This window comes from Triticum aestivum, chromosome 3D (assembly GCF_018294505.1).
Source record: "Triticum aestivum cultivar Chinese Spring chromosome 3D, IWGSC CS RefSeq v2.1, whole genome shotgun sequence".
In the NCBI taxonomy this organism is placed as follows: Eukaryota; Viridiplantae; Streptophyta; class Magnoliopsida; order Poales; family Poaceae; genus Triticum; species Triticum aestivum.
The window spans coordinates 47429323-47447308 of record NC_057802.1 but is presented as its reverse complement, the minus strand read 5'-3'; the positions used below and the strand labels follow the sequence as shown (position 1 = coordinate 47447308).

General features: G+C 49.6%; 1 protein-coding gene across 1 annotated transcript; it reads right to left on the bottom strand.

Moving 5' to 3' along the window:
* Positions 1–8032: 8032 nt before the first annotated feature.
* LOC123077285 (tryptophan aminotransferase-related protein 2) lies at positions 8033–17430 on the bottom strand. Its single transcript, XM_044499535.1, has 5 exons — positions 16503–17430; positions 15819–16122; positions 9137–9414; positions 8735–9039; positions 8033–8645 (listed from the first exon to the last, which is right to left on the bottom strand). The coding sequence occupies exons 1-5, from the start codon at positions 16973–16975 to the stop codon at positions 8461–8463; spliced, it is 1545 nt and encodes a 514-aa protein (XP_044355470.1). The 5' UTR covers positions 16976–17430; the 3' UTR covers positions 8033–8460.
* Between the last annotated feature and the right edge of the window lie 556 nt (positions 17431–17986).

Below are 17986 nucleotides of genomic sequence, written 5' to 3'. Positions count from 1 at the left end.
GATCAATTAGCTAACTACAGTACTCATTAGCCATGGCACATGACAGGAACAACACACAGTTTCTGCGCCTGGCCGTAGCTTTTTTGTTCATGTCGGTTTTCCTGTCCTCCTGCAATGCAGAGGGTATATAGTACTTCTCACTCCTTCCGTCCATAAATATAAGTTTTTTTTTCTAAATCAGATGTACATAAACATGTTTTAGTGTGTTTGTTTATTTATTTCAGTCCCGATGTAGTTCATATTGAAATATCCAAAACATAGTATATCTCATGGAGGGGTTACTATGTGATGCTCTTCATTCCTAATTCTTTCTTTCATATGGAACACACACGTACTAATTGTTCGTCCATTTTGTGTGTGTGTGTGTGTGTGTGTGTGTGTGTGTGTGTGTGTGTGTGTGTGCGCGTGCGTGCGTCCGCATGCAGACAACGGCTACTATCCCAACAGATACTGCGTAGAGGAGTGGAGTTGCAGCAAGCCGGTGGGAGACAATGACCAGCTCAGGTGCCGAAACTTCTGCGTAAGCAAAGGCTACAACTTTCTCAGGAGCTACTGCAAGCACGACCCCTACCCAGAGTGCTGCTGCCATAAGTGATCTCAATTCGGTGACTTTGGGGTGATCTGCGGATGATGATGCTTTTCATGTGTTACTTAGAAAGCTATAGTTGTTTTCCTTTTTTGTGTGTGTTCATCTCACCCATTGTAATCATCGGAGCAATTCATCATGATTGTTTGAGGAATAAGGATGATTAGTTTCTGTCATGACCATCATGACTCGATGCAGAGCAGGAAAGAAGAAGAAGAAAAGAAGAAGAGGAACAAGAAGAAAGTGCCAGAAGTAGCCTGGGCTTGCTAGGCCATGGACGATGGGATGGCGACATGAAAAGCTCAAACCAAAGCCTGAAGTGTTGGCCTGTACTTAAACTGAGTGGAATAGAGAGCAGCAGAACAAACATGTATCTCGAGCAATGGTACAACTATGGGGGTTTTACGGGGCTGGCGTGGGCTGTGATGATTGGTAATTAGGGAAAGCGGGCCCCGCTGAAATTTGCACGGGGCGGGAGGAGGGGGGGGACTAGTCAACCAATAATGCTGGACCTACATAATCTAATTATGCAAGCCTACGTTCTGGGCATTTCCTATTCGGCGCCTTCAGTCCGAAAGAGCGCTAACCACTATGCTATCGCACCTGATGTGAACAAATTGTTTTTTGTTCATTTTATTTATTTTCTTCCGTTCTTGAGCTTTTTTAGACGTTTTTATTCGGTTTTTCTTTTTTTCTTTCTTTCTCCTTTTTCTTATTCCTTCAATGCGCGGATTCTTTTCAAATTCATGACTTTTTTTTCAAAATCGATGAACATTTTTCCAAAATACATGAAGTTTTATTCAAATTTGTGAACATCTTTTCAAAATCTATGAACTTTTAAAAAAAATCAATGAAATTGTTTCAAATCCAATGAACTTTTGGCATATTCAATGAACTTTTTCCAAATTAATTTAACCTTTTTTCAAATATGATGATTTTTTCACAAATTTGATGAACTTTTTTGAATTTGATGAACCTTTTTTAAAATCATTGAAAGTTTTTCAAGTTTGTGAACTTTTAAAAAATTGATGAACATTTTCTAAATTTGTGAACTCTTTTTTAAATTGATGAACTTTTTTTTCAAATTCAATGAACTTTTTTTAAAGTCGATGAACTTTTTTGAACATTTTTTTCGAAATCCATGATTTTTTTTTTTTATTTTGGGTGTTTTTTAATGAAAATCGTTGAACTTTTTTTCAGAACCATGAACTTTTTTTCAAACTAGACGAACTCTTTTTCAAATTCGTGATCTTTTTTTTATCAAAATCATTGAACTTTTTTCAAATCTGTGAACTTTTTTAGAAAGTCTGGAGAATTTTTTTGAAATCATAATTTTTTTAATCTAAAATTGATGAAATGTTGTCTAATATATGAACGTTTTCAAACTATTTTTCAAATTGATGAACTTTCTTGATTTTTGTGCTTTTCAAATTGATGAAGTTTTTCCATTTTCTTGAACTTTCTTCAATTGGTACGAATCTTTTCAATTTTTAAAAAAATCATGGTATTTATGAATTCTTTTTCAAATTTATGTTTTCTTTATCGAAATAATTTATAGTGTCTATATAATACTATTATATGTTAATGCTGTACTGAAAGAAGGGGTCAAACAGAGCTGTTTCCTCATAGAGTCATAGTTGGCGACGAACTTTTGCTTGTTCTAGTGGTTAATGCTTGAGGCCGTTGACCTGGTGTCCAAAGATCGATTCCCACTTCTCCCGTTTTATTTCTCGCGAGAATCGAATAAGCGAGTGAATTTTGTTTTTTGTCGAGCGATCAAGCCAGCAATCGGTTTGTGCTAATCGGGCGGCCCAAAATGAACTTCACGTGAACGCCAGAATGTCAAACGTGCGCATAAAGCACTGAACAGGACCTCCCTACGTTCTGTCCTTTCTAAACTATAATATAATCAGCCCCCCTTGAGTTTCACGGTGTGGGCCTGGGCCTAATTTTCCTTCCAATCAAAATAGGCCGAGTCAGCCAGTACGTAAGTTACGTAAAACAATTTAAATTTAAGTAGGTGTAGAAAAGCAGCTCATAATCAACAGGAGGCTTTTCTTCGATTTTGTTAGTTCTGGCTGTTAATATTACGCAGATGATCTTAGAGAGCATGTGGAGATTGCTGCATACCAACCTGAATGCCCGATTCAAGTGGACACCCTGCTATTCTGTTTTGAGTTCCCCTTTGTGATGGGCGTCCGTACAAAAAATTGCACTTCCATCTTTTTGCATGCTACTCCCTCCGTTTCTAAATATAAGTCCTTTTAGACATTTCAAATGAAATACAACATACAGATGTATGTAGACATATTTTAGAGTGTAGATTCACTCATTTTGCTCCGTATGTAGTCACTTGTTGGAATTTGTAGAAAGACTTATATTTAGGAATGGAGGGAGTAGTTGTTTGTGTTAATGCCTGTGAGGGGAAACCGAATTCCTGGTAATTAATTTCTTAGGTATGGTGACACCTCTATTTGTCGTTCTTGGTATTAGTTTTATGGAAACAAAATTTGGTAACGCAAAAGGTATATATGTATCTTTTGATATACGACCAAATCATGTTTTCTTGTGAGAAATTTACATTTAGCATGGAGAGATCAAAGGCTTTATGTGAACTAAACACTCTCAGATTAGTGTAAGATCTGCGATCAAGACTAAGGAGTTTGGTGATGTGTGTTTAGTGTGATACATACAATAATTGGCGGAGGATTTTATTTGTACTTCTTTATCAACCAATCTATTGATGAGGTTTAACATGTCTAAATCTAAGCCTAGAATTTCTAAAAATATATGCTAATTTACATCAACCAAATCCTGATTATGTATAAGTGCTGCACCCAAGTGCACTTGACTCTGATCTCTCCATCAGGAAATTACAATTTATGGGTTTTCCAGCAGCTATGGGCAGTAGTGGATGTGTGTGAACACTGGTGGATTGATGAGAGACGAGAAAAGCTGCAAAACATCCAAGACCATAAACTTTCACCAGAGCAGAAAATCGGAGAGGATGTTGCTATAAATATACTCATTTGATGAGATGTCCTACCAAGTTTGAAAGGCCATCGTGCAAAAAAACAAATTTGATGGCCATCATGTAGGGGGGGGGGGGGGGTCAGGGCATCTCCAACGGGGGAACCTACAAAATTCCTCCCACATCCATTCACATACGGGGAAGGGGGACCAGTTCGCGGACACAGATGCGGGAGGCAGCCATCCAATGCTAGTGGCATACATTTTGACAACAGCTTAAACCAACGAAGGAAATTCGATCAAACACGACTGGATTTCATGTAAACATGATGGATTTCATTAAATTTTATAATCAACTATATGCGGAACCAAGCCATACCTCCATATCGAACGGACCATGCGGAACGAGCGTCTCTTCCCCCTCCTCGACTCGCACCCACCCTCCAAATCTCAGCGCCGCCACACTCCCCTGACTCAGCGCTGATTGTCCCTCACCTCCCGTCGCCTCTCCTCCCGCTCGTCTTTCTTCCTCACAGCCGGCCATCCCGTCGCACACACATCCAGGCAAGGAACGAGCTCGTCGCAGACACATCGAGCGACCATGCCTGTTTGCTGGGGGCAGCGGCTAAGGAGGAGTGGAGTAGTGGCTCGTGGCTGGCCGATGGCGGCCTCCCGGCCTCACATGCTGGAGGCGGCTCCTCCTTCCTTTTGCCTCTTCACAATATGTCATTTCTGAAGGCGCTCGAAGTGCAGCCCCGCGAACTCGGCCATCATGGTGCAGACCATCGCTGTCGACAGAGAGTTATTTCTAGTAGTGGTGCCTGGTGTGATATTTTCTGGACGTTGGTGTGTGTGTGGTGCGTGATATGATCTTTTCTGCTCTCTGATTCTGATAGTTTCTCGTTCTTTGATCTTATGTACCTTGAGGGCGGTCACCAAACTCGTACAATTGACGGGGCGGTTACCAGAAACCATACACTTTGACAATCCTTGGGGGCGGTCACCGGAACTCATACAAATTGCTCGGCGCGATCTCCACAACCTAATTGGAGACCCCAACGCTTCCCTGAAGTTGTACATCACAATGATTGAGCTCCGAGGCACCACCAACCGTCTAGGGTGCCCAGGCACCCAAGAGGAACAAGATCTAGGGTACCAAGCACCCAAGAGTAAAAAGCTTCTCAAACTTCACTTTCACGTATCACCGTGGAGAACTCAAACCCATGCACCCAATGCAATGGCAAGGGCACACGGAGTGCCAAATCCTTCTCTCTCAAGTCTCATCACAACAACTAATGATATGGAGGAAAATGAGAGGAAAAACGAAGAAGAGAACACAAAGAACTCCAGGATCTAGATCCAAGGGGTTTCCCTCACATAGAGGAGAAAAGTGATTGGTGGAAACGTAGATGTAGATCTCCTCTCTCTTTTTCCTCAAGAACTAGCAAGAATCATTGGAGGGATTGAGAGATAGCAAGCTCAAAGAAGGTCAATAATGAGGGAAGAACACGAGCTCAAAGGATTAAGTTCATTGGGGAAGAAGACCCCCTTTTATAGGCGGGGACAAATCCAACCGTTATGTGCACTGGACGCACACAAGTGGTACTACCGCTCCAGGGAGCGGCACTACCGCTCGGGCGGAAGTACCCAAAGTATAGTGCACAAAAGAAGCATCCCGAGGTGGCAGTACCACCGGAGCGGTACTACCGCTCGCCCCAGCGGTACTACCGCTGATGTTGCAGAATACAGGGGAAAAGCAGTACTACCGCCTCTTACAGCCACCCTAAAACCACGGAGAGGAAAATGAGTCCAGAGGCGATAAAATAGGCGGAAGTAGCAGCGGTAGTGGCTGGCCGGTAGTACCGCTTGGAGCAGTACTACTGCTCGCCACTACCGCGCCCTACTACCACTGAAGCGATAAAGAGTCCAGAAGCCGAAAACAAGTGGTAGTGCCCGCGACACTGGAACCATGGAAGTACCGCGCAAGCGGTACTACCGCTGCCCAGGGCGGTACTACCGCTAGAGAGCACAAAAAGGCCTAAGCAAAACCAATGGATCCAAGAAAGCCTGAACTGCCATAACTTCTGTAAAAGAGCTCCGAATTGAGCAAAGTCAAGGTTGTTCGATAGATGAAGACAAATACTATCCAACAACGACACTTGAGCTTGTCAAGAAGATGACCATAAGCTCGAAAAATCACAACATCCATCAGAGATGTGGCAAGGGGAGTATGCCTATGAATTAGAGATGTGAAACCTCCATCAAAGAAGAATCGGCATAAACTCCAACATCGGAAACATTATAGAAGATGCATATATGAACTCCTTTTTCGATGAACTCCAGCTTGTCTAGAAGATGACCATAAGCTCTAAAACTCACAAAGAGAAACACCAAACAAGAACCAAGAAAGATGATGCAAGGATGTAATGGTTTGAGATCTCTACGAACGATATGATCAAGCTACTTACTTGAAAGCCCCCCTTGATAGTACGACAATTGATCATATAACCCGGTCACCCAACTACCACCATGAGACCGGTAAAATAGAAAACCTATCAAGGGCAAACCTTTGCCTTGCACATAGTCCACTTGAGCTAGATGATGACGATCTTGATTTCCTCAAGTTGGACCACCTTTCTTGATTGCGTTGGCTCGATGAAGACTAGTTGATTGCTCCCCCGTACTTCACTACGGGTGAGCCACTCTTCGGCATATCTTCACAAGTCCATTGTCACAACAATGGACGACAAGCTTCAAGCATGATCTCTTCGTGATGCTCCACTTGAACTTGCACATGGGTTGTATGAGATCTTCTTCTCGACGCAAGCCCATGGAAACATACCTAACCCCACAAGAAACTCTCACGTAGACCATGGATTAGTACACAAAGTGTAATGGATAATTCTTACCTTACCATGGGATCACTTGATCCCGCATGGTACATCTTCTACGCTTTGTGTGTTGATCAACTTGAATCACTCTTTGACTTAGTCTTGATCAACCTTGTATCATGTCTTCTCTATGACCAATCTTTGGATAATTCCTTCAATAACACCTTGGCCACCACATAAACTCCTTGAAACCAACAAATGGACTTCAAGACATGCCTATGGACAAATCCTACGAATATAACTCAAGGAAACCATTAGTCCATAGAGATTGTCATTAATTACCAAAACCAAACATGGGGCACCACATGTTCTTTCAACAAGGATGGAACCGACCCGTGCTAGTGGAATGGAACCAAGAGAACAGAAGCTTCTTTTCAGCTCCGCCTCGGCGCTCTCTAGCTCTGCTTCCGTAACCTCCGCCTCTGGAGCCACGAGAAGCGAAGCTGTCCGCCTCCCTATCGCCGCCAAGCGGCTAATCAGCGGGCGATGTTCAATCCACCATACTTGTCTTCAACGGGAGGAGAAGAGCGGTGGCCTTCCTGGGACCAGAGCGGCGGCGACCTACCGTGCACTACTCTTCCACGCTGCCGGCGGCGCTCGTGGACATGTGGGCTTCGTGGTCGTTGCGGCGGGGCGCGGCCTCAGCAGCGTCCTCCTCGTCGTCGGTCTCGTCGAACACCGCCTTGTTGTCACACTCCTTGCCGGCGGCTGCCACCTCCGCCACCCGCTAGCGGTACCGCCAGCGGGCGAGACAGATGTCGCGGGCGGTGCGGTACGACTCAAGCAATGCCTCTTGCTCCACCATGTCCGCGTCCGGTGGGACCGCCCTGCCGGCGAGCCGCTCCTCCATCTGCAGATGCTCCTGAAGGAGATGTTGGTTGTAGGCGGCATCGGCATGGGCCTCCCGAAACTGCTCCTCCCGCTCCTCCCATAGCATGTCCACATAATGGGCACTGGTCTCGTCAATGGTCAAGGTGCAGTGCTCCAGCTGCCAGCCAGCCCGCAGCAATGGTGACCATCTCCTTCTTCTGGTCCGACGTCAGCCCATCCCAGAGCAGCAGCGGGGGTTAAGGCCTCACCAACGAGGACAAGGACGACTAAGCCTAGATGCGCCCTAGACCGCCGCCGCCCGTAGTTTCAGTTTTTTCATGTTTTTTTTAAGTTATTATTAATGTAAGTGGACTCTGGCCTACGTTTGAACTACCAAGTTTATTTATTTTAGGTTTTTATTTGGATTTAGTTTCCTTTCATCTACAATTTGAGATGCTCGGCCGCGTTGGACGCACGTACATCACCCCGGTCAAAACAGAACACACTCTTCGCTCGGCCGACCAAAACAAATAAAAACTGGGTATGTTTGAGTTTGCGCGTTGGAGTTGGTCTAATGCCTTGTAAAATACTAGATGCTTAGAAAAATAAACCGGTTTTTTCTGAAGCACCAGTGCCTATTTTTATAGAAGAGACATCTAATTAAGCATCTACCATATACAAATAAGCACGGATGTTTAAGAAAAAAAACTGATTTATTTCTCTAAGCACCTCCCCTAAGCTGCTTGCATTACACAATGCCTAAAAGGGAACACAATTTCCTGCAACAACGACAACACCTGCTAGAGTTGCTCTTATTAAGTTCATAAAAATCTTCTTTCATATAACGAAATAAATAAGAACTGAACTTGAGACAACAAGACCAACGCTCAATAACAGACCACGGATCAGATTCAAAAAAGAAAAGAAAAACAGAGCGCGGATCGAAAACCAAAACAAATCATTTGTCCTCTTCCTCCTACCCGGACTATTCTACTACTACTGATGCTCAGCCTCAGGAGCGGCATGACGAAGGACGCCGCGGCGAGCCACCGTCGTAGACGTCGCGGCGGCGGTCTTCATTTGCCATTCGAAACTGCTCCACGGACGATGCTAGAGTTGCTCTTCGGTCATATGCATCTCCGGCTGGATCTACTTTTCGTGTGTGAATCGTGCAATTTTTGTCGTGCGCATGGCACGACTCTGTCATTTGAGAGAGGCGAGGCGGCTGATGAAGATGTCGTACGCGTCGTCCCTGTCGAGCATGCTGACCCGGACGTACCTGGGGTCCGCCCCGAACTGGTTCCCGCTCCTCGTCAGGATCTTGTGCCCGCGGAGGAACCCCGCGCAGTCCTCCACGTCCTCCCTGTCGCACCGCAGCCACGCGAACGCTGCGAAAAGAGAGCAAACAATGGCGCGAGGCGACTGAGAGCCGAGTCCACGCGAGACATCGGGGCCATGGCGTGAGCGTACGACGTACCAGGGTTATTGGCGGCCGTCTCGTTGGCGAAGTTGCAGCGGCCGGAGGTCTCCTCGGGCAGGCTGAAGATGCCGGACGCGGCGGCGGCCTCGCGCAGCATCCTCCAGCGCTCCACCATCTTGCGCCGCCCGAAGTCGAACAGCCGGTGGCGCGAGGCGCCGCCGCCGCCGACGTCGTAGCCGTCGGAGACCGCGCCGAGCACCTTGGCGGCGCGCAGCTGCGAGTCTTTCGACACGCCGATGGTGTTGAGCTCCACGAACTTGGTCATCCGCCGCGCCACCTCCCGGTCCTTCACCAGCGCCCACCTGCATGCAGAAGCAACGCTTCTCGTTTCAGGTCCGGCAGTTCGGACTTCCGAGTAACATTCTTGCCCGAGGTGAAGTTGCAGCGAGCGACACTTACCCGATCCTCGTGCCGGCGTGGCCGGTGCTCTTGGACACGGTGAAGAGCATGATGTCGTGGTCGGCCCGTCGGGTGATGGGCGTGTACTGCGGCCAGTAGTAGGCGAGGTCGTGGACCGCCTTCCCGGCGCCGGAGCTCAGCACGGCGTCGCGGATGGCGCCGTCGGGGTTGTTCGGGGAGCACACCAGCTCGATGTAGGAGTCACCGACGAAAGAGTTGGCGTCGCCGGCCCACCGGAAGAGCCCGGACCGGAGGAAGTCCGTCACGGCAGGGTACGACTGCATCCATGATCCATGATCAGATTCTCTCAGTGATTTTATGTAAACTTAACCGCTGAAGCAGATCGAGCCAGTGGACTGATGACGCGCTCACATTATCATACTAGTTCAGATTCAGATTAAGAAAATAAAACTATGTATGGATAGCTAGTTCTTAGAGAACCGGCTCTGTTTAAACACAAAAGCTGTCATAAGAATCTAAAAACTTGTTTGGGTTATCCAACTAAGTTTGGCAGCACAGTTTTTCAGTTTTTGAAAAACCGAAGTATTCAAGAACCACAGTATTCTTATGTGCGGAAAACAAATACTAAAAACCGTAGTTTTTCTCATGTGGGTCAAGTCCACCGAAGCGTTTGTTTTGCTGTAGTTTTTTTACGGATAACAATGGTGCGTGCTAAGGGAATCTTTAATGTGGACCTCAAAACACCCGTAACCGACTGGCCCGCATGATCCGGATGTTTTGTGTACTATTCAACGCGGGCCTATATCGGTTCGGACGCATGTTTTTGGGCAAACTGGAGACAAATTAGGGGGCTTTGCAGGCGTCCGGACTGTTGCCACGCCCGCGTCTGACAGCCCTAGCCCACAAAAAAAATCACCCTCGCCCGCACACACTTCCCACCCCGCCGCCAGCTGTCCACATTCATGCCGCTGGAGAGCGGCCGCTCCGCATTAATGCCGGCACAGAACGGACGCAACCTCTCACCGCCGGCATTGAAGCGGCACGCTGGCCGAGAAAGCGCTGCACGCCCAGCTTAACACTCCTCCTCGTCGCATTCAAACGGCCACAGATTGCCCGCCATTCTCCATTAAACCCAAGTGTGTGCTGAGAAACCTACTCTGTCCACACGTCCGTTCGTAGGCATCCCGTCATTAAACACAACGCCGGTTAGCTCCGGCCATTCGCTCACTATCTAAACAATGCCAGACGTCAGGCAAAATCGCACCACACTCCGCTCCCATCTGCTCCTTGAACTATTTTCTCTATAAACTCCATGGCATCCGACGAGCAGGAAAAAGAGTTCTCCGACATAAAAGTCGGCTGGGTGGCCCGTCAAGCCCGCCGGATAAGAGCCAGGCAACTCTCTGCTCCACCTCTTGACGCTCCATGCCGCTGCAGCCTGCAGGCCAGTTCGTGAAGGCGGAAGGTCCAAGCCAACGCGTCGTTCAGCAACTCGCCGCTCCAAACCAGCTCGCCGAGGAGTGGCGAATTGCTCCAGGCCGGCACACCGTGTTTGCATGAATTTCGTCCGGTTAATTCAGACAGTGGTTCAAATATATGCAGGCAACGTTAGATGGGCGGCTTCTGTATTCCTGTCCGCGGAGTGGTCTCCTATCCACAGACAGAAATTGATGCAAATTTACATATCAATGTTGAAGATGTCCTAGCTCTGCAACACCTAAAAAGCAACACGGCAGGATTAATCCAGCGTGTGCCAGGGTACGACCGGATTAATCACCTGCAGCTACATGGCCATGCACGAGGTCTGTCTTCTATAGTCCTGTGTAAGAGTGTGCTCCAACGAGCTAGCTTGGTTCGTGCACGTACACGGCGATGTCAACAGGCTAAGCTCTCCCCGATGATTTCTCTTGGTTCAGTTCTAAAATAAGTGGTCAGGATACTGCAGAAAAACTTCAGCATTAAACTATACTAATTTTTTAAGCCAAACAACTTCAAAGTATTTAATACCAAGTTTTTTGTTGCAGAAACCACAGTATTCCTAAAAAAATCCCAAAATTACCTTGCTCCCAAACACATCCTAAAATGTGGATAAGTTAAACTGGGTTCAACAAAATAAAAAAAAAGAGATTTTAGAAAAACCACAAATAATTGTTTTTTATAATACTAGTTTCTATTCCCTTCGTTCCTAAATATAAATCTTTCTAGAGATTTCACTATAAACTAAATGCGGATGTATATAGACGTAGTTAGAGTGTAGATACATTTATTTTGCTTTGTATATAGTCTTTTATTGAAATTTTAAAAAGACTTATATTTAAAAACGGACGAACGTGTAGATGGCAAGGGACTCGACGTCATCGTCATAGTGAGCGACTGAGCTCCTGCCGCTGGCTTGTAACCTCCAGCGAGCCCGTGGCGGCGTGTTCTTCCGGGCGCCCATTGACAACTGCGACACCCTCGACGACGGTATGTTGTTCCCGGCGCGAGCGGCATGCACTGCCCAGCGCCCATGACGACAACTGCGACATCATCAATTTGACACCATGGACGGCGGCGTGTTGTTCTCGGCGCGAGCAGCGTGACCTCCTCGGCACCCATGGCGGCGACCGCTGCGACACCATGGACGATGGCGTGTTATTCTCGCGCAGCGCCGCTCCTCAGTGTCCATGGCGACGGGTATGACACCATCGACGGCAACGTGTTGTTCTCGACGCCAGCAGCACGGCCTCCTCAGCGCCTATGGCTGATGGTAATGACATCGATGGAGACATTTTGCTCCTGCAGCAAGCAATGGGACCTCCTCAACGTGCTGACTGCTGCGACAACCGCGCGCCAGAGAGCCATTTACTAGTCTGGACAATAGTCTTCCACCTGAGACCATTGGCACGTTGCCCAGACAGATGAGGCCATTGGCATGCCCGGACGGCCCATCGTCTGTGCTTGCCACTGGCATGGCGAGCGGCAGGATGAGGACGGCGACTATTAGGCCAACTCCAACAGGATCTATTTGGTCCACGCGTACGGTGGCCCAACGCAGCGACCCATCCTATTTTTTTATCTATTCTGTGTTTGCTCGGACCCATTTTCGTAGTAAATTTGGGTCAGATTTGGATTCAAAGCAAACACAAACCGAACGTTTTTCTGCATCCTCGTGGCCCGGCTATCCGTTGCATGTGAGCCCTGGCCCGTTTGTCTTCGAAACAAGAGGGAGCCACCCACCCACACATCCCTCTCTCTCTTCTCTTTTCTCTATTTCTCCCCCACCCATGCCGGCCATGGATGCCCACTAGTCCACCTCGCCGCCGCCGCCGCCAAAGGTAAACCACTCCACCGCGCTGTCGTGGCCCTCCACAGGTACTTGTGTGTGCTGCAGCGGCTCGCTTCGTGCTGCTGCTGCCCTCCATGACGAACTCCGGCATGGCGCCCTGCTGCTACTCTGGATGCCGAAGAACTTGGGTAGGGCAGCGACGGCCGAACCAGCATCCGTGCTCCGTCGTGCCATGCTCACGCTTGTCGCCATGGTTGCCATCTCGCGGGCCAGCAGCAGGTGCTGCTCGAGCTCGTCACCCGTGCCGGAGCCGGTGGTCCTATCGCGGGCCAACAGCTGATGCTGCCAGAGCTCGTCGCCCGTGCCCTAGAAGGATGGCGCCACCTCGTGATCCTCTCGCGGGGACTTCCTGAGGATGAAGACGGCGGCAGTGGAGGGCGCGGAGGAGCAGGAGAAGACGACGGGGGTGGTGCCGGAGCCGGTGGCGGCCAAGATGGAGGGCCCAACCTGGCTCAGTAGCCACTCCACAGTCTGCCCGTCGGACTTGAGCCCTAGCTCGCGGGTGCGCTGGAACACGCGCGCTGCGCACATGCCGCCCACGGCGCTCACCTCGCCGTGCCGATCCTTGGCGACCTTCGCCGCCCTCCGCCTTTCTCGGCTTCGGCATCGCGCTCCTGGAGCTCACGTACGCGCTCGCCGTGCACATGCCGCCCGCGTCGTTCACCTCGCCGCGCCGGTCCTTGGCGACCTTCGCCGCCCTCCGCCTTTCTCGGCTTCGGCATCACGCTCCTGGAGCTGACGTACGCGCTCGCCGCTCGACCCCAAGGCACTGCTGCTCCGCTCGCTGCACTCTGCAGTGGCCGTACCGCCCCCACTAGGTGTTCGACGATATTGCCGGGGTGAACATGTCACCAAATGGAGCAACACCGTTGGGTCCATATGCTCTGTCCGGACGCCGAAGTCTGTCCGCTGTCTGTTATAACGAGCCAGACAAATAAAATGTGGATAAAAACAGATAAAAAAACCGTTGAAGTTGGTCGACGTCGCGAAGCTCAAATCCAAGCTCCGCGGAATCTGTAGCACATAATACTACCCGTGTGATTAAGCTCATGTTGCTTCCCGAACAAAGAACTACCTACATAATCATATTTTAATTTTTCTCGATCCAAATAAGGATTTATACATACTCCCTCCATCTAGTTAACTCTGATTTACTTCACTCTTTTCTTGAGTTTAGGGTTGTTTGGGTGCGACCATCCGTAATAAAGTCGCACATGTCCTAGCTAGGGAGGCGTGTCTCTCGAGTGTGTTAGCTCGGGGATTGTTTCGGGTTGGCCTCTGAACTTTGAATAAAGCAACAACGTTCCCCTCAAAAAAAGATTTATCTGGATACAGATGTATTTAAATACGTTTATCTTTTTCTGGGTAATGTCTAGACACGTTTTAATTAGATACGTCGATACCTAGACAAATATAAGCCAACTACTTTGAAACGGAGGTGTACTTATCAACAGAAAAACTAATGAGTAAAACTGGCTTTTCCTAAAAATCCTCCCAAAATTTGTTTTCCACAATCTGAAATACTAATAAGTAGCAGGTCTTCCCACACCCGCGCGCCAGAGAGCCATTTTACTCTGTCTGAGACCATTGGCACGGTGTCCGGACTGCCCTGGCGAGCGGCAGGGTGAGTACGGAGAGTCTTCCGGGTGACCAACATAGCACGTCGCGAAGCTCAAATCCAAGCTCCATGGAATCTGTAGTACATAATACTACTCGTGTGATTAAGCTTCGGTTGCTTCCCAAACAAAGAACTACTACCTACTCCATACTAGTCCATTTTTTTTTTCTCGACCCATTCCAAGCAAGAATTTATATATACTTATCTCAACAGAAAAACTAACTAAAACTGGTTCTCCTAAAAATCATCCCAAAGCTGGTTTTCCACAATCTAGCGAACTCTAGGAGAGTGCTCGGATCTCTCCTCCACTCCTTGAAATCATTGACTCCGCTCCCTGCTCCTGGATTGTTGGCTCCATCCCCCAAATCAGGAGCGGATATCATGTTCGGCAGCTAACTCCACTCCCTACAGTCAGCTTGGTGTGGTTCAGGTAGACGCAGCATGGGAGCGAGAAAATTGGATCGAGTGAGCCGGTAAGTTAGTGGCACGCGGAGCTCGGTTTTCTGCTGGATTGAACTACCGTCTGCACCGCTCCGCTCTTCATGCTCCATGGAGTTGTAGCGTTCGGCACCGCTCCGCTCGCTCCGGGAGCAGAGCTGGGGAGTGAATCCAAACACGCTCTAGGCAGCAGGTTTTATCCGCTGTAGCGTCTTCTTCTTTTGCAGTAGGTTGTGGGCTGCTGATACTGTGTGTCTCTGGGATTGATGGTTTTGTTTGACTTTATTTATAAAATCGGGCATATGACTTTTCTTAAAAAAGTAGCAGGTTTTTGCCTGCAGTTAGTTTCGACGGCCAACAACGGCAACAATAACAAAGCCTTTAGTCCCGAACAAATTAGGATAGGCTAAAGGTGAAACCCATAAGATCCCTGCAGTTAGTTTCGCCGGCTAAAACAAAAAGATAAGAAACTCCAGGTAGCAAGCTTCCTGCTAGTGCTCCAGCTCGCTCACACCTCTTCCTTCTCCTCTGGATTGCTTTTCATTTCGTTATGTATCAGACAGCTAGTATTTCCGTTAAGCGATTAATGGAAAGGAGTAAAGCTGAGTTGGAGAAAAAGGAAAATAAACTATGGGCTGGACACTGGCACCCCATGACTGAGCTGAGCTGAGCTGAGCACATGATCAATCACCAGATGTGGAACACACACATGACAATGGAATCTTAACAACAGATTCCCAGGTTAAGTACACAGATCAGTCATGCCACATGAGGTTAAGCAGAAGCCGCAGACGGCGGCGCCGCCACGCCATGTGTTAGCCATACTCTCATCATCAGCACATGCCGACGGAACTCCGCGGGGACAAGGAGTTCGGAGTTCCATCTCTGCTCTGCTGCCCTAATAACATGCTAAAACTCCCCGGAACCGAGATTCAGATCTGGTTCTAGAAGCCCATGCCCATGATTGCTTATAGGGACGCTCGTCGGTCGGCTCACCGGCAAATCGCCGTGATGCCTTGCCGGCCCTACGAGAAGTCTCATCACGCCATATGGTTAACCACCATGTGGGCGCGGTGGTTCTGGGACAGGAAAATGGGGACAGAGAGAAATCGGTGGCACCATCGGGTGTCCCCCGCTGTCCTAATCTCTCTGCCCCATCTCCTCATCATTTTTAGTGGGGAATGATACGATATTGACAGGCCTTGCCGTCCTTGTCGCACAACATTTCATCTCCCCGATGGACTTTGCCATTGGTTTATGCCGCCCAAGATCCGTTGTGTCTTTGTGTTGTTAAATCTGAACTTTAGAGGGATTTTTTTTGGTAATATAGCACTTACCGAGTAGTAGGGCGCCGTGGAGACGACGCTGGTGGGCTGGTCGGCGTCGGCCGGCGACAGGGCGTAGAGCGCCGCCATGAAGAGCTGCGTGGAGCCGGTGCCGACGAGGACGTGGTAGCCGTCCACGGCGGCGTTGCCGACGGTGCGGTGGAGCCGCCGCACCTGCTGGTCGAACAGAGGCTCCATGAACCAGCATACGTTACCCACGTCTGAGAAGTAGCTCATGGTTTGCCACCCCGGGATGACCAGCTCCGCCGCGTCGCCGGTCTCCCGCCAGAAGGCCTCAAACATGGTCGGGTCCCCGCTGCAGCCGACAGAACGAATGTCAAACGCGTTTGTAAACTGAGATTGGAATAGATTCGCAAGTTTTTTTAAAAAAAAGAGAGGTGAGAATAGATTCGGGCGCGGGCGGCCATCAACCATGATTCGGGCTCATGTGGAGCTGCATCGATGGCGGGAATAGACTAGTTGCGAAAATGAGAGCAAAATCATGGCGACAGGTACATGCACCGCGGATGAATCTGGCATCGATTGGCCCTAGATCGGCGTTCATTCCTCCTTGACATTGACACTGAACAGGGACATGCTCCGCCGGGAAGAACACTCATTGCCGGTTCTTCACTTTGCAGATATTTTAATGCAAAAAATTTACCACAGAAAAAAATATGAGGAACAGGGACTTACTGGTCTAGATTAATAACAGAATCGGAGGTTACTGAAGGCTTCCCGGTCGACGGCGCCCTCGCCGCCGCGCCGCTTGTGCCCGGCTGCGGGGCGCAGGCGTGGCGCTGCTGATCAGGAGAGACGACACCGGGATGGTGCGGCTGGTTGACGATGTACTGGTGGAGTAGGAGCGGCAGTGCGGCGACGTTCAATGCGACAGACGCAAAGATGAAGACTCGCCATAGTGGCATGCGCCCCGCCGGCCGCCTCCTGCCGGAGACCTTGGTGGCGGAGCATACGCTGCTGCCGCCGCCTCTTGGCTTCGCTGCCCGGTGCGCCGGGCCACCGCCGTTCGTGGTCACCGGGTGGTCCTCCCGGCTGGGCGCACCACCGCCGCCGCCGCCGCGGGAAGAAGGGATCACGTGCGCCGACGGCGGCATTAGGCCGCCGTTCATTTGGAGCTCCGCCGACGTGCGCCGCCTGGGCGCCGCCATGACGCCCGGAGGAATCGAGGCTTTTCTGGTGTGAAGCAGCCCAGCAAAATTCCAAAAAAAAAATAAAACTGTCTTTTGGCGGAAAGGCTCTTCGGCCGGCTGGAATCAGCCGGGGTTTTGGGAAGAAAGATTCAGCGGGAAGAACCGAAACCAACGGCTTCAGCTCGGACCTCGGACCTCGGAGCTGCTTTACTTTACTTTGAGCAAGTAATGAACCGCTCTCCCACCTGTTTCTCTCCCTCGAGCGCTGAGGCTGACATCGCTGACGCACAGGCCACTCTCTCTCCTGTTGGGCTGTGACTTTGAGCAGCTGAAGCACTGGAGCAGTGATGAGGACGAGAGAGGAGGTGGGGCGAGGAGAGAGAATAGACGTCTGTGCGATGGGAGGGCTCGATGGAGAGGCAGAGAGTGTGCAGCTGCAGCGCTTGCCGTTCTGCCTTCTGGTGGCGCAGAGGTAGGGGGAAGAGCAGCGTGCCTTGACTGCACGGCTTTATTTATATTCCTTCTGTTTACAGGTCCACCGAGCAACAGCCAGGAATTGTCAAATATAGTGCCGTATAGATTTTTTTTTTCAAAAGTTATTAAACCTTATAAACTTTGATCATATTTACAACAAAGCCTTTAGAGCAACTCCAACGGGCTGACCCAAACGGACGGCTTTTTTGTCCGTTTGGGTCGGCCGCCCGCCCACCGTCCGCCCTCTTTTAGTTCTGGGTCGGCAGTGCGCCCAACGGGCCGACCCATTTCATGACCGCGCGCGTTTAAGATCATGCCGTCGTCCTGGTTTTGGCGCTCCAGCGCGCGGGAAAGGTTCGCGCACGGGGGAAAGCGGCCTAGCGCGCGCTGGTTTTGGCGCTCCAGCGCGCGGGAAAGGTTTGCGCGCGCGCCGCGGCCGGCGCTCGCTATAAAGAAGGCGCTCCCTCCACACTCTGTCCGCCGCCCACTCTCGCCGCATCTGCGCCACCATGTCGATCCGCCGCCTGGGCGCTTCGGATTTTCGCGGAGTCTGTG

What these genes read in the sequence shown, in the direction of transcription:
- LOC123077285 (XM_044499535.1), bottom strand. Translation starts at nt 16,975, where the DNA reads ATGGCGGCGCCCAGGCGGCGCACGTCGGCGGAGCTCCAAATGAACGGC. An exon ending in CCACGGCGCCCTACTACTCG is followed by an intron (nt 9,415 to 15,818) that starts GTAAGTGCTATA and finishes TCATGGATGCAG; the next exon opens with TCGTACCCTGCCGTGACGGA. An exon ending in GACGGCCGCCAATAACCCTG is followed by an intron (nt 8,646 to 8,734) that starts GTACGTCGTACG and finishes CTCTTTTCGCAG; the next exon opens with CGTTCGCGTGGCTGCGGTGC.